The 17,011-nt window shown below is 35.6% G+C and overlaps 1 protein-coding gene and 1 long non-coding RNA gene across 2 annotated transcripts; both read right to left on the bottom strand.

Moving 5' to 3' along the window:
* Window positions 1-1,195: 1,195 nt before the first annotated feature.
* LOC116717147 (T-cell immunoreceptor with Ig and ITIM domains-like) lies at window positions 1,196-10,935 on the bottom strand. The gene is made up of 7 exons (XM_032558292.1): window positions 10,881-10,935; window positions 10,733-10,798; window positions 4,185-4,496; window positions 3,901-4,027; window positions 3,545-3,579; window positions 3,382-3,449; window positions 1,196-3,272 (listed from the first exon to the last, which is right to left on the bottom strand). The coding sequence occupies exons 2-7, from the start codon at window positions 10,788-10,790 to the stop codon at window positions 3,114-3,116; spliced, it is 759 nt and encodes a 252-aa protein (XP_032414183.1). The 5' UTR covers window positions 10,791-10,798; window positions 10,881-10,935; the 3' UTR covers window positions 1,196-3,113.
* A 795-nt stretch (window positions 10,936-11,730) lies between these two features.
* On the bottom strand, window positions 11,731-13,789 carry LOC116716847 (uncharacterized). The gene is made up of 3 exons (XR_004338640.1): window positions 13,648-13,789; window positions 13,503-13,584; window positions 11,731-13,427 (listed from the first exon to the last, which is right to left on the bottom strand). It is a non-coding gene; the product is annotated as an uncharacterized LOC116716847 (long non-coding RNA).
* Window positions 13,790-17,011: the final 3,222 nt, after the last annotated feature.

Below are 17,011 nucleotides of genomic sequence, written 5' to 3'. Positions count from 1 at the left end.
AGTCAACTGTTCAACCAGTCAGTAAAACATCTAAAAATATGACCATAATGATTTTCTGCACTTATTTAGTGTTTTGATTTAATCTTTGGTTAAAAACAATCAGTTCTGCAGCTCATTCGAAGTAGAGACAGAATTAGCTCCAAGACCAACAGCATGAAAATTAATAAGATTACATTAACAATAGGTTTCTAATAATGATTTTTCAATAAATTAGTTTTGCTCATTCTCTGATGCTACAATGCTTCACAGATAATCCATGAAGCGTTTTTACACTCATTGGTCATGTTAAGAAATCTTGCCAGTAGAAACTTGACCCACTTTTGCCTTATGAACTGCCTTCATTCATCACAGCATAGATTCCACAACATGTTGGAAACATTCATCAGAGACTTTGGGCCACATCACCACAATAGCATCACACATTTGCTGCAAATCGTTGGCTGAATATTCATGATGGAAATCTTTCATTCCACCCCAAATCAAAGGAGCCCTATTAAACTGAGATGTTGAGATTATGGGGCTGTTGGATTACAAAATACAAAATATTTTTGTGTTCAAGAAATAGGTTTTAGTTTATTTGAACTTTGCAGTGACCTGCTGGGAGTCGCCAGTCGTCTTAAAGGGATGCGCATGATCAGGTGGGCTGTAGCATTAAAATGCTCAGATGCTTCTAAGTGAGTTTATATGAATGTTGTTGCAAAGATCAATACTAATCTGACCAGGCCAGATCACTATAATCTGTTATTGTGCAGTCTAACGTTGAGAAAACATTTTTATTCTAGCAATTACCACTAACTGGATATTTTCTTCCTAACCACATCAAGCTGCTGCCATGTGATTGGATGATTCACAGTTTGTATCAGCGAGAAATTGAACAAGTATAACTAAAACAAAGAGGCCTTTGAGTGTGCATATATGTTCATAATCAAATACGTTTACGGTGTGGCTAAGGGTAAAGACATCATGCAATAATCAATTAAATTTTAAAAGGTTTTAGGAGTTGTTTATAGATGTTCTTTTTTGGTTTATATTTAGAAAGACAGCAGTGACTTTTACTTTGAGTATGAGCTTTTTTAATGTCTTAGTCTGAGAAAGGAAAGACTTTTCTATTGAACTCCATTCAAAGCGCACCTTTCTTATCTTCCCCATACTTCCTGTCACAATATAACTCTTAAGGGTAACAGAAACCAAAAGATTAGCTGTATAAAAGTGAGCACATTTATTTTGAAATAAAAATCAATCTTAACATATATTTACAGAGTTTACGGAACCACAGTGCAGTTCCCGTTCAGTCAGAGCTGAAATAAAGTTCCAGGTAAAGCAAATTTCCCTTTCTAAACAACGGTGAGAATAAACAGAAGTACATGACCTAACAAAAATAAAAAAAATAAAACAGACTTTTGTTCCAACACCTCAGAGCGAGGGCTGGATCACCAGACACGTATACGTTGGCGCTCACCGTTTCACACCCACAGTCTCACATTGTCAGGAAGCGCTAAAGACCAGATGAGGGTGACTGGTAAAGCGTACCGTCACCAAACAGAACTTCAGAACTACTGCAGGCCTGAAAACCGAACTTTCTCACATTTCTTTCACACAAGGCATTCTCAGGCTGCAACACTTGCAGGCAGCATTGATGTTAAGACAAAGCAGGAGCGCCACTGAAATATAACCGAGACGCATTGGTTTAAAACAATGTTGGTGCAAATTGTGATCGGTAATTCTCACCTCACTTCTTATCTAACACTTTTAGTTTTGGCCAACAGTCACTATAGCTTTTAATGTGCAAGTTCACTTCTCCATTAATGGCACAATTTTCTTCTTTTTTGCAGCTTTTCTTATTCTATTGCGCTAACAGACAGTAAATGAGGAACATGAACTTCCTGTAACCTTCCACAATGTCATGCTGGGGAAAATACTTGTTTGCATTGCAAATTTGCTGTCAACATCTCTGTAGAACCTGGCGGGTGATGCAATCATGCAGACAGTTTTGTTATTCAAGCAGGTATCTTTCTTACAGTTTTATATTTGTTTAGTTAAACTGATGAGCAACCAGTTTGAAGGCTGAAGCTCACTGTCTCAGCTGGTAATCCTAGAGAATAAGCCGCAGATCAGTGAAGTGTTGATCACTTTTAACGGTGAGAGCTACAATGGTTTGAAATAAAAGTTTATCATGAAATATACCATTTTAGTGCAGTGTAATATCTCACCATGTTGAATCAATACTTTGTAGAATCAGTCACTAACATGTTCCAGTATTATATATTAGGTTCAACTATCCACTATTTAGTGGTATCGCAGTAAAGGGGGTTACGCTTAAATGTTCACCATATTTGTCAGAGTTTTACTTGTGAGAAGCATTTTGCATGTTGTCCAAAAAGTTCAGGTTTGGTCTTGCTAGAACTAAACTAAACTAAAAATAAACTTCTTTCACAATGTGGTTAAGTTTGGGTTGTGTTTAGCTGTGACAGCATCAGCTGACCTGCTGCTGCCATCAACTTCTCCATCTAGTGATCATATGTTTGTCCCTGTCTTTTAGTGTTTAACCTGGTCTCTCTCTGGATTTCATTCTCAGCTACCAGAGTTAAAGGGGCTGAATATAGTTTTTAAACCAGTTTTTTAATTGGTAAAAGTGACATGATTTTCCTTCCACTTCTAAATGTGTTACTATGTGTTTCTCTATCACATTAAATCCCTATTCAATATTTGAAGTTTGATTTGTCATGTGATAAAACATGAACATGTCAAGGGACATGAACAGATAGGTAACCTACATTTCAGCAAGTCACAATTTAGCCCACAATTATGAAAAAAAGCCGAATCACAAGCTCACAAACTCAGTTTCTTGCGTTTTCTTCTTCATTTTTCGTTAAAAAATGTAAATTTAAAGAAATAAATACATAAATTAAAACAACAAAAAAATGGACAGCATTTTTGGCAACAACCACAAGCTACATGCATGCTGAAGTGCTGATGTTATCATTTAGTTTTAGTGAGTTTGCAAAAAGCGTGTGCAGTACGACCACAGAGCTGCAGACGATAAAAATAAGGAGTAAACAGGCTGTTTTTTTGTAAAACCACAACTTTTGCAGCAAATCTGTTATGTAGAACATTCAAACACTAAACATTGTTTCTAAGTTGGGCCTCTGATGATAAACCTTGACCTCTGCATAGGTGACTTCCTCAGCTTTTGCAGATGCTCTTGGTATTTTAGTCAGTGAAGATCCTGAATTTCTGGTTCGCTTAGGCCTCACATCAGCATACAGTACTTCCTAAAACAAGAGTGAGAAAAAGTGTTTATTCACAACCATTTCTCTGTAGTCACAACAATTATATAAAAAACCAGATAAGCACAGATATTTGAATAAAATTTTAATTTACCTCTGTGCTCACTGGGTCCTTGTAGATATAAGATGGTCTGTTCACACTCGCTACACGACTTGATGTGTCTAAAAACCGTAAAAGCCTCATTAGAGGAAGTGAAAAAAACTCAAAATACATTGAATGTTCAGAAAGAGAGGGATGAGAGATCATTTGCTCTGACCTATGTGGACTTCAAGTCGGCGAGCCGCTTTATGTCTACAAGAGGGAACGTAAAGAGCAACGATTAGATTTCTGAAATTGTTTGACTTCAAGTTTGTACGATTCACATAGAGCACACTGGTTTTATTCCAGTTTATTTGGTAGATAATTCCTTTTAAGACATTCTTAATAACTGCACCCTGATACTTCTTAGCAGTCCTTGTATAGATCAGCAAAAGGCTCAAAATGAACACAAATTTAATTGCAGTAGGACAATCTCTCCACTTTTCTAAGTTTAATACTTTTTATCTTTTAAAATGTAGGTTACTAAACGGAGTCATTTCACCACAACATGAGTACCAGTAAAAACAGGCCTACCTTCTGACGAAGGTAAGGTAAGCTGCAGCCGTCAGGATCCCTAAAAGCAGCACAGCAGAGATGATGATCGCACAAAGTATCCCTGCAGACATCTGTGTCTGCTGGTTTTGTTCTGGGGCAGGCTCACCTAAAAAATATCAAACAAAATTATTTAGAGCGCTAAAATTATTATTTTAGTGCTCAGATCATATGTTAAAAATTAAATACACAAAGTCAAGAAGTTGAATAGTTTCTCTAAGCTTATTTACAATAGTTTGGCATCTAACTAATGATTCAGTACTTACCAGTAACAACAACAAGTTTGATGGTTTCTTCAAGTGATCCACTGGGGTATGTGGTTACAGTGCAGGTGTAAGTCCCTGAATCTGTGATTTTCACATTTCTAATTTTCAGTGACTGTTCTGTAAGATTCAATCTTTCCTTTAGTTGAGAATCTTTGACACTCATTCCATGCTGGGTGTTGAAAACAAGGATAATCGTGGACTCAAATTCCCACTGAACCTGAGTAATGTTTTCTGATCCTGGGGCTAACTGGCATTTCAAAATGACCTCTTTGCCAACATATCCAGTCGCTTTGAGTGTTTCTGCCTGAAGATCTGTAGAAAAAAAAAAGTTAACATGCTGAAGAGCCGAACAGAGAGTAATTTGAATGAGTTTGCATTTCAAAGTTCACAATTACGGTGTTATTTCTTATTACGTGATAAATTCAATTTTCTTTCTCAGAATATAAAACAATGTTCTGTTTTCTGAAAGATGAACCCTTCAAAAAACACTTAGGATGTTTCATTTCTGTCAAGGAACTTCAGATTTTTTTAAAAGTGTGAACCATAACTATTCAGGAATGTAATAAATGAAAATGCGCCAGATTTTTAAAACAAGAGTCTCACCTGGAAATGATGTGATGAAAATTAGAGTTACAACAAGGAGTCTGTTGCAGGTTCTCATTGCAGCGAACTACACGCCATAAAACACAGTTACTGAAGTTAATTATGTTATTCTAACTTTATTGTCGCCTTTTAATCAACTCGGTAAAAACTTACCGTCGGTCCGTGGAGCGGAGACAGGAGCAAATTTAGAAATGTAAAATCATTTGAAGGCACAGGAGTAAAACCTTTTAGGAAGCGGAACAAAACCTAAACGAAACCACAAAGCAAAAGTTCCTCCAACAGCTCTGCCAATTCATTCCCCCGGAGTGTCCCAGTTGACCGAAATTATAAATAAAATCTGATCAAAATATTAACTACTTTTCACCATAAGCATGAGCACATTAGTGCTACAGGAGGGATTTTACAATTTTCAAAAGTTGCATAAGATACTAACATTAAGAAGCAATTTAAAAAAAAAAATCCCTGCCGAACTTTTCTGACTGACCGCCTGATGTTTCTACGATTATCGTCGGTAAACATGATTTCTGTCTTGCTCAACACTGACCTCTTGTGGTGAACTTCATGTAAGCTTTTTGCACATATGGCTTATGAGTTAAAAATACACATAACCTTTATGGTGGTTAGAAATCAAGCATTTGCTAAAGAAAAAGTTTTTGCTAAGTAATATTTTGTCTTAAACAGCACACATGCCCACTCCACTGGTGTATTTTAATGAAAAAAAAGTTAAATATCAAGAATAGCAGTACAATTGTTACTAAGAATATTTTAACACACACACTTTTCTGATGTTTGTCAATAAATAAAAACTTAGAACTGTACATAATATTTTCATTCCATTGTGTTTTAAGTGACACAGGATCTTAATATGACACACTGAAGTTTTTAGTTTTAACCTGAAATTTGAAAGTTGGTGTCATTTAGTTTTTGACCAGAACATGGCGTCACTTTGATTTTGTTTCATTTTCAAATGAAGAAAAGTGAATAAATTTGTTTTCACAGGAAGATGAGACTTAATGATTGTAAAAGAGATCACATTATTCTCTCAGAGGCTAGGTTGGGAAAACTTTTGCAGACAGAAAAGAATACAGGAAAAACGAATAAAAGAAGAAAGTAGCTTAATTTACACGAGACACAACATATTTTCTGGTCAGTTAAATATCTGGCCATCTTTGCTTTCTTCTTCCTGGTTATCAGGCTCTCAGTTTGTTGCACGTGCTTCGTCCGGAAAAGGTTAACACTTGTGGGCGGTCTCAGTGGTTGTGAAGCTAGCAGAGTTAGATGTTAGTGGTTTTTCAAACCTTTAGTCACAACAGTTGCTTCTTAGCTTCTTAAAGGCCATTTATTATTAAAAATACACAAAGTTAGTTATATGGTGTTCAACTACCTGTTACAACATAAAGTAACTTGATGTGTAAAAACTTTTATCACAAGCTCGTGAAATCTCCTGGTGTGATTTGTAATTCACAAATGGGTAGACGCTGGTCATTATGGATAATAAAAACAGTTAAATATCAATAACACCTTACCAGTACAATTGTTACTAAGAATATTTTAATACGCACACTTTTCAGACTTCTGTCAGTAAATAAAAACTTAGAACCATACATTATTTTTTCATTCCATTGTGTTTTTAAGTGACACAGGATATAAATACGATGCACTCAAGTTTTTATTTTTAACCTGAAATTTGAAAAAGTTAAAGTGGTGGGGATGGTGTCCACGCAAAGATGACTTGTGTTACAAATTAGCGATTTATAAACAAACTAAAAAACTAATAGAATAAACTGCAAATGGGACATATTATGGATGTTAGCAATGGCTTTCTTCTCTTGCTCAAAGTCAGATTTGTAACTGATGGTTTTCTTGTAATGACTGAGCTGTGGATCTCTTAGACCTTCTCACAATGGCTGAGTTTATAATCAAATAAAGGTTTAATTATCCAGGTCAATTAACTGATTGAGAAATTTGTGAGGAAAATTGTTTTCATTGGATTTTATTCAAGGCCACCAGAGTAAAAGGGGCTCAATATAGTTTTTAAGACAAGTTTTTGTTTGGTGAAAATTTATTTTAATTCCCTTTCAAAATGATGTTAGTTTTTGTTTTTGTATCACATTAAATCCCAATACAAAGAGTAACGTTTGATTTGTCATGTGAAAAAATGTGAAAATAATCAAGGGATATGAACAGTTTTGTTAGATATGATACCAAAACTACACACATCTGATAATCATGAAAATGCTGTTTCACAAGCTCACATAAACACAAGGTCCCCTGCCTAGTTCACAAAAACCATAAATGAAAACATTTTGGCAAGCAGCAACCACAAGTTATAGACATGCTGAGATGCTGATATTATCATTTAGCTGGAAGTTTTATTGAGTTTGTCAAAAGCGTGTGAAGAACGACCACAGAGCTGGAGATGATTTTATTTTTTTCATAAAACCAGCTCTGTTGCAGCAAATCTGTTCTGTACAACATTCGCTAAACACTAAACTGTTTCTAAGTTGGGCCTCTGATGATAAACCTTGACCTCTGCATAGGTGACTTCCTCAGCTTTTGCAGATGCTCTTGGTATTTTAGTCAGTGAAGATCCTGAATTTCTGGTTCGCTTAGGCCTCACATCAGCATACAGCACTTCCTACAGCAAGCATGACAAAAAGTGTTTATTCACAACCATTTCTCTACAGTGATGGCAATTTTATATTAAAAAACAGACAAAAAACAATTATTGAAAAAAAATTAAATTTTACCTCCGAGGTCACTGGGTCCCTGTAGATATAAGATGGTCTGTTCACACTCGTTACTGTCATGAAGTGCGGTGGTGTGAATGGTGAGGTAGACGCAGCAGACCCAGGATGAAATGATTATGATGATTTAATGATGAGAACGAGGTGCAAACAAATCCAAAAACAGTCCAAAATCCTGGCAGCACAGCGGAGCGGAGCGGAAGGCAGAGGCTTAGCACTGGTAGCAACAGGACAAACGACAACACACGACTGCTTAGACACACAACATGGACCCGACAAAGACACAGGTGACACTAAATACACAGGAGGTAATCAGGGAACAAGACACACCTGGGAACTAATCAAGGGGAGACAGGACAACACGGAGACTCAGAAACAGAGGAAACTCAAAATTAATACACAGAAAACCTCAAACCATGACAGTTACATGACTTGATGCATCTAAAAACCATAAAAGCTTCTTTAGAGGAAGCGGAAAAAAACTCAAAGCCATTGAAAGCTGTTCAGAAATAGAGTCATGAGAAATGTTTTTTCTCACCTATGTGGACTTCACGTCTGCGAGCCGCTTTTTGTCTACAAGAGGGAACGTAAAGAGCAACGATTAGATTTCTAAAATTGTTTGACTTCAAGTTTGTACGATTCAAATAGTCCAAGTTGGTTTTATTCCAGTTTGTCTGATAGGTTTTTTTTTTAAGACAGGTTTAATAACTGCACTCTGATACTTTTTAGCATCACTTGTATATATCAGCAAAACAAAACAAACAATTTTAATTGCAGTAGGACAATCTCCAACTTAGTTTTTTTTTTTAGAAAAAATTACACATTGTTGCCCTGTCAATACTTTTTACAATCCCATTTTTATAAGTAGGACAAGACTTCTATAACGTTTCACAAGCCGAAGCAAACCGAGATCTTTGACCAAGATTCAGTAACATTAAATATGGACAAACCGTTTAATGTTTTCTTCCAAAAGCAACCTGATTTTTTTTATATATAAATTCTATATTTCGTGGGGTTCATTACACAATGCTTTTTAACAAGGTTTGTCACAACTTTGAAAGAGAAACTTTAGAGCTTTTATTTTGACATTTTTTCCTAAATTTATTATGTTTTCATATTTTGAGAATTGACTCCTTAATATTAAAAAATGTCAAGGCTAACTGAGAAATAATTCTAAATATAAACATTTTGAGTCTGTTTGATGGATTTATTCTATGGTCTTTTATCAGCGGTTCAGAGAAACTGGGCTTGGTGTTTTGTCACATTTATATTCCAGGGAAAGCTAAATTAATGGATAACTAATTAAATTTCAGATTGAATTTTCATAAAAACATGATTTATATTCACTTTAAAAGAGCTGGCTCCCAATAATTTTGTTGTGTTTCAGTGTAATAACAATAAAAGTTTCTGATTCTGGTGAGTGTGGAAACCACAGCTGATTATCACTGATTATCAAGGAGTTTCTTCCAATGACTAAACATAAATAATAGAATTACATTTTAAAGCATTTTAGTGTAAATACATGATACATCAATGAATGATTTCTTTTTATCTTATGTTGTTTTGTTAAACATATTTACCAGGAATGTCTGAACAGCACTGCATTTGTCAGAATTATTTCATTGTTAAATTAAAGTGTAAGTCTTTAATTTATATTTTTCAAAATATATATGACTAAATAGAGTTATTCCACCACAACATGAGTACCGGTAAAAACAGGCCTACCTTCTGACGAAGGTAAGGTAAGCTGCAGCCGTCAGGATCCCTAAAAGCAGCACAGCAGAGATGATGATCGCACAAAATATCCCTGCAGACATCTGTGTCTGCTGGTTTTGTTCTGGGGCAGGCTCACCTAAAAAATGTCAAACTAAATTATTTAGAGCGCTAAAATTATTTTAGTGCTCAGATCATATGTTAAAAATTAAATACACAAAGTCAAGAAGTTGAGTGGTTTTTCCAAGCTTATTTACAATAGTTTATTATGTGACTAATGATTCAAATGATTCATTACTTACCAGTAACAACAACAAGTTTGATGGTTTCTTCAAGTGATCCACTGGGGTATGTGGTTACAGTGCAGGTGTAAGTCCCTGAATCTGTGATTTTCACATCTCTAATTTTCAGTGACTGTTCTGTAAGATTCAATCTTTCCTTTAGTTGAGAATCTTTTACACTCATTCCATGCTGGGTGTTGAAAACAAGGATAATCGTGGACTCAAATTCCCACTGAACCTGAGTAATGTTTTCTGATCCTGGGGCTAACTGGCATTTCAAAATGACCTCTTTGCCAACATATCCAGTTGCTTTGAGTGTTTCTGCCTGAAGATCTGTAGAAAAAAAAAAGTTAACATGCTGAAGAGCCGAACAGAGAGTAATTTGAATGAGTTTGCATTTTTAAATACATAATTATGGTGTTTTTTTTTTTTACTTGATCAATTAAATTTTCTTTCTCAGAAAACAATGTTCTTTTCTCTGTCAAGATGAACTCCTCACAAAAACACTTAGGATGTTTCACTTTTGTCAAGGAACTTAAGAAATTCCCATATTTAGTGTGAACCATAACTATTCAGGAATCAAACTGCATTGTAAAACTTCTATTATAGATATTATAATAGATAATAGATTGTCTATTATCTTCTATTATCTTCTACTCTTGCGTTATTAAGGCAAATGTTCATTTTAATGCACTTCTGAGTTTGCAAATCTTGAGGGTAATGTCCTGTTCACACTAAATGTTTTTGAACAGAATTCATCGTGATGTTTGATAAAATTCATTATCAGATCAGAAATTTTGTTCATGCAATTTGAAACAAGAATTTAAATTGTTCTTAAGCAAAAATAAGTAGTTATTTTAACTTGACAGAGTGAGTAAAAGTAATAGAGAAATACGGCTCTTTAACAGAGGTGAGGACAGTTTTCTGTCTTGCATATTGTGAAATAATTATTTGGTTTAAATTGCAGTGTTGTTAAAACTTACAATCCAAGATTAATGAACTTACAAAAACAATGTTTAGACAACTTGCCTCTAGTTGTTAAATGAACTTCATGAACTTTAATTTCTGAGTTAAAACCAAAACAATTTTCTTGTCCTAAATTGCATTTTCAAATGCAATTGCAATACAATGGACTTTCATTTTCAAGTTAAACCACCTTCAAATGTTTTAGTGTGGCGCCTGAATTTTAAAATAAAAGTCTCACCTGGAAATGATGTGATGAAAATTAGATTTACAGCAAGAAGTATGTTGCAGGTTCTCATTGCAGCGACTACAGATCATAAAAGCACAATTAGTAAAAGCATTTTTTTAATTTATTTAATTCCCCTGTAATCAACTTCAGAGGAACTTACCGTTTGTCCGTGGAGCAGAGGCAGGTGTGATGAAAGAACTGTTAAACCATTTGAAGGCGGAGCAGTAAAAACTGACAAGAAGTGGAACAAAAGCTAAACCAAAAGCTGACCACAAAGAAAAGTTCCTACAATAGCTCTGCCAACCCACTGCCTCGGTGCACCAGTTGATCAAGATTATAAATAAAATCAATGTGATATGGCGCTGCTCGAAAATACTAATTTCTTTTGACCCAAGCATCGACACTTTTAGGAATGATTTTATGATTTCAAAAAATTTGACAAGATATTTACAATAAGAAGTTAAAAAAAAATGTTCCGAACTTATCTGACTGACCGCCTCATATTTCCAAAGACATTAGATTGCCGATGACAAACATGACTCCTGTCCTATTCAACTCTGATCTCTTGTGGTGATCGTCATATAAACTTTCTCGATGAATCTCTTGAAATGCTGTGCATATTTCTTATGAGTTTATGGTGTTTTGAATGTAGAATTTGCTAAAATTGCTCCAATAAGTAATATTTATATAGCACAGAGACCTACAGTACTTAACATTTGACCCAGATATGGCCTCACATCTGTTTTTGTTCTCTTTTCACATGAAGGATGATGAAGAAATACATTATGATAGGAGGATGAAACTTGTAAATATTTAATTTACTTATATACTGGACAGTTAAGACTCTGGCAGGGACTCAGTCTTTGCTTTCTTCTTCTTGGTTATCAGGTTCTCAGTTCTGTTGCACGTCTTTGTCCGGAAAAGGTTACACCTTGTGAGCGGTCTCAGTGGTTTGAAGCTAGCAGAGTTAGATGTTAGTGGTTTTTCACACCTTTTGTCACAACTATTGCTTCTTAAAGGTCATTTATTATTTGCGCAGACAAAAATATCCCCTCTTACATGGACTCATATAATATTAAACTATTACAGTACAATGAAGCTCAATATGTAAAAACTTTTACTAATCACAATTGCATGAAAACTGCTGGTGTTATTTTTAATTCACAGATCAGTGAATCCTGGTCATTATAGTTAAATAAACCATTAAATGTCAAGAATATCTCATCAGTACAAGTGTTGCTAATTAATACACACACTTCTCAGATTTTTGTCAAGAAATACAAACTTTAAATCATGTCTCATTTTGATAATTTTGTTGTATTTTTCGACCACACACCATCTAAATAAATACCGATGTTTGTAGTTTAGCATACAATTGGAAAAAGGTTCAAGTGGTAGGAACACGTTGCACTGTATTGTGTTTCTTTGTAGCCAAGAAAAACACAGTTCTAAAATGAGACACAGGGAGATGGAAAAGATGAAGCAGAGTTTAAAACATTAAACAGATTTTATCTCAATATGTACTGACTGTGTCAGGAAGTAAAAGCTCGTCTCTGTCAGCAGTTTGAGTGAGGAAGTTAAAAATAGGATGACAGCAGGCTGAAGATTATAGGGAAGGAAAGTGGTTTCATTCAAACCTTAACTCAGTCTCATCATATTGATCTTTTTTTAGAGAAGTTACTCAAATAGATGACATATAAACATCTCCTCCAATCAGAGTCCCACGTTCAGGAGCTCCCAGGTGTCCAAGTAAGCAATGAGGTCACTGATCCATGCTGGTTTCATTTAACTCGATCCCAGCATGTAAAGACGAAGGTGAAAAAATATCAGGAATTACAACTCATAACAAAGTTGCAGCTCTATATCCAAAGTTTTTCTATTAACAGAAAGACCTCAGTAAATATTGTCCTGTTCGTCTTATGACAGATTTTTACATAAAACAAGAGACGATTAGTGACAAACCTAAAAAGTAGAAAAAGATTAATATCTGGTGCAAAACTCCTCACACAGTTTTTATTTTGTGGGACTTGTGTTAACCATGTGATGTTAGTGGTTTTTCACACCTTTTGCCACAACTGTTGCTTCTTAAAGGTAATTTATTATTTGCCATACTAAAAATATCCCTTCTTAGATCAACTCAGATGTTAGTGGTTTTTCACACCTTTGATATATACTTATCAAAAAGATAAGTATATAAAAAAATATTTAAACTTTCTTTGCATTTTGTGGCCGTTCATGAAACTGTGGGAAAAGATCATAAGAAGATGATCTTTCCATCAGTAACGATCGTTGGAATATTTACACCCACAGAAAATCACAAGGGTGAGAGTGGAATATTATAGGGAAGGAAAGGGTAGGCAGTATTAAATGAAATTTAATTATTTACAATGTTTTACAGGTATTAATAATCGGTGCATCAATGTGTCTTTAGCAAAAACTAAAAGTGCTAATTTCTTCAGCAAGTATATATTTCCAAATAATTTCTGTTACTGTTTTTTTATACAAAATGATAAAAACAACCCAACAGATATACAAAAGTAAAGAAAAAGTAATACATGTATATCTATTTAAATTTCAAAACAAGATCTTAGAAGTGAAAGACTTTCCATTTCAAATCAGGTTTTTCTGAGCTTTCGGCAAAGTCCAACGCTTCTTTAAAGTTGTTCTGTACTTTTCGTTGGAGGTTTTCTTCAGTAGCTGCATTTATCTGAGGATTGAACAGGAAGAATGTATCATGTTAATAAATGCATTGTATAATTACAACTATAATAGAGTGACTCACCTGCTGTCTTACATTAACCCCTTCAGATTAATTACACTGATGACCAAAGCTGAGAATGACCAACAGGGGGCAGTACAGGATGCTGTGTATGACAGAGAGGTTTCAGTCAAACAGAAGCAGAAATGACGTACAGTGAACATCTTACCTCTCAGATCCAGAACGGCAGAGTTTTCCTTCCTGGTCACCATGTTTCTGGCAGTGCAGGTGTAATTCCCAATGTCTTTAGCCTCTAACTTCTCTATGACAAACATGGAGGTGTTGACATGCGTTTCATTTCCATTAAATGTCCAGCTGAAGTTTGCTGGAGGAACAGAAACTGCTGTGCACTGCAGTGTCACTCTGTGGCCAGGCCAAGCTGCTGACGGCCCAATAACTGACATGTTATACGGCCCGTCTGCACAGAAAGATATTACATGTCGGGTCAAAGCTATAAAATGCTGACCTGTGGTCAACAGCTGAAATAAATCTTGAGTTGTACAGTACTTACAGTTGACAGTGAGATGGAGAGCCGCAGTCTGGCTGCTGACTGGGTTGCTGACTCTACACTGGTAGTTCCCTTGGTTGGAGCTGAAAACGGGTTGTATGAACACGGTCCTGTTGTCCATCGATAAGCTGACGCTCTGCCCGAAATCAAGAGGACGGCCATCTTTCATCCACTCTCTGGTGATGATGGAGCCGGAGGCCTCGCAGGTGAGGCTGGTGGAGGTTTGATTTTCTATCAGGACGTCTGCAGGGCTGCGAATGCTGGCTGCAGTTATCAGCACTGGTGGTGACAATTTCAGACAATAACTACAAGAGTTCAACAAAATATCCTGATAAACCTTTGTGATATCAAATTGATTAGACCAAGAAATAGCAGATGTGACTATGTCTGAATTTCAGACTGAATTGTTGATTTTTACTGTTCTGTAAAGTATTTTTTTTACATTATTTATAAGTTCATTAGTGTCAGAATAAGCATTTTATTTCAGTTCTTCCACCACATATAAATACATTATTTTAATGTCTATATATGTGAAATTTTTTATGCAAGAAGGCACAATTAAAGCTTTTTAGCACATGAATGATTGAAAGGAGATATTAATAAAGGATTTATGGTGAATTACATTTGATTAGATGACTAGAAAATGTTTAGTATCTGTTGTGTCCTGCTTCTTAAAAACAGATTTAAAACAAAGCAAAAATATAAAAATAAACATGAAGTCTAAAGGTAAGATGTCAACTACATATAAATATATAAATACAGTGAAAATAAGTAAACATTTTAATGAAAATAAAGAACCATATATTTGGTATAAAACATGAATTGATGAATTTTTAAACGGGTACTAAGCATAACCAGAGAATACAGCATTTTAAATATATTCTAAGAAAAACAGCATCATACTATTTTATTAGGTGGTTTAATAAATAAGAAATGGTCTTTTTTAAAAATGAGCTTGAATTGTTTTGGTTGTCTCTCAGTTGTCTTTTTTTAACTCAATTTTATTTTAAAACTCATTAAATACCAAACTTTAAGCCCAGTTTTGTGTTTTCTGAGATGTTTTATCCATCTGGTTATTGTATTTCACCCGTATCCACCATTATTCCTTTAGGAAACATTCATTTTCAGATGGATTTATTCCTTATTTCCCCCCATAGTGTCTAAAGACCCACCATACACATTGAGAGTGATCCTCCCCATTCTCTGCAGGCCCCCGTCTGGTATGATGGTGAGTGTGTACTCCCCGCTGTCCTCCAGCACCAGGTTCCTGAGCTCCAGCGCTCCTGTGGCTCGATCTAATGAGATCCTGTTGCTGTGTCCCGGCTCTGTGATGTTGGTGCTGGTGGAAGTGATGATGTTCACGCCTTTAAAGCTCCAGCTGACAGACAGAAATGGTCTCTGTGGGGGGCTGAGGCTGGTGGTGAACTTCACTCTGCCTCCTACGGCTCCACTCAGCGGTCCTGGGTTTAAAATATTCTCACCTGAACACGCTGCTTTTTAAACCCAAGAGGAAAGAAAAATGGTCAAAACTTTAATAACCCTGCAAGTTCTGCAGGGTTACTGATCATTAAAAATAGACATTTTATTTCTCTCTCTGTGTGAAAATCAACTAAATTTACCTGATAACAGTAGCATCACAGCAGCCCAGAAGCTCGTGTCCATTCTTTCAATGGATTTTTAAAATATTGTCTCAGAGTCCAGCACAAGGTTTGAAATGCAGTCGTAGGTTCTCCTGCTCTTTTATTGTCCAACAGACACGACCAACTCCAGCCCCCCACTCACTAATGCAAAGAACAAATAATGTTTACTCTGCTTGTGCACATACATCTAAATGCCTGTGGGTAAATGCAATCAAGAGTTACGTACGTTCTTCCTAAGGGGGTTTTCATGGAAGAGTGCTTCAGCTACATTTGAAATGCAAGATGAGAATGGGTCTCCTTCCAATATGGCCTTTGATATCTGGTTCCTGTACAAGTTTTCTAGTCATATCTTGAACTCAATACAACATAGAAAGGTAGAGTTTGAATAAAACTAAAACATGTAAAGTTTCAAGACGTTTAGGGAGTTTGGAGAATGTCAAGTTGTTTGTATGAATAAATTTGCATTAAAATGTTACATTTGTTGAATTACAGCTTTGGGATAAAAAGTAATCTCATTAATTTATTTATTACTTCTTAAAATATCCATTGGTTTTTCAAGGGTTTTTCAAGCTTGATAATTTATTTTCACTGACCAGATTGTGTGCATGTTCATGTCTACGTATCGATGAAACTTGCAGTTCAGCAGTTCAGACTCTGACTCACGTTGGTGATGCTGTGACCATCGGTTTTTATGAGCGTTTCAAGCTTTTGAGGGTTCCTGTTTGGAAAAATGCAGCGATCCGTAGCATTCCTTCAGGAGGACGATCAAAGACGTCCAGGAGACACTCAGGCTCCATCTGACAGCTTTGCAAACAGAAAGTTCATTCAAAACCTTCAGACAACCTGAACAATAGATTTAAAAAAAACAACCTCGCTCGCTCTCCTGGGTCCTGTGGTGCACTTTGTGCCAACTATCCATTAAATTACACCCACAAGGAGGACTTTTCAAAACAGCTCTGAGAACCACTGGTTCAAGGTAATTTTCCATCATTTACTCTCATGCTAGGGTAAGAAAATATGGACATGTCACACCAATACATATCTGAGATCAGGAGTGGCCTAGAGTGTACGTAGTACAAAGCTTCAGAAAATAATAAGTGGTTGAAATTGCATAAATAGGACTTTAGCATTAGTTTGGTTTATTTGGAAATTCTTAGAGGACAAATTAGTAAAAAGCAGGAGAAGGGTATATGACCTGGATGCACCAGAAATCTCTAAAAATCAGAACCAAGATCAACATCAACGCTTTGAATACAAAATGCATGAAGGTTCAGCCAGTAAAGAAAGAAAATCAGTCAAATCCTACAAAACTGTCATTTTCTAATCATGTTGATCAGACATAATCAGAATGTCTGCATCATGGACTATCGCCTCTACCGCTTCAC

This window comes from Xiphophorus hellerii, chromosome 3 (genome assembly GCF_003331165.1).
Source record: "Xiphophorus hellerii strain 12219 chromosome 3, Xiphophorus_hellerii-4.1, whole genome shotgun sequence".
Lineage (NCBI taxonomy): Eukaryota > Metazoa > Chordata > Actinopteri > Cyprinodontiformes > Poeciliidae > Xiphophorus > Xiphophorus hellerii.
The sequence above is the reverse complement of the archived record's forward strand: the minus strand, read 5'-3'. Positions and strand labels throughout refer to the sequence as shown.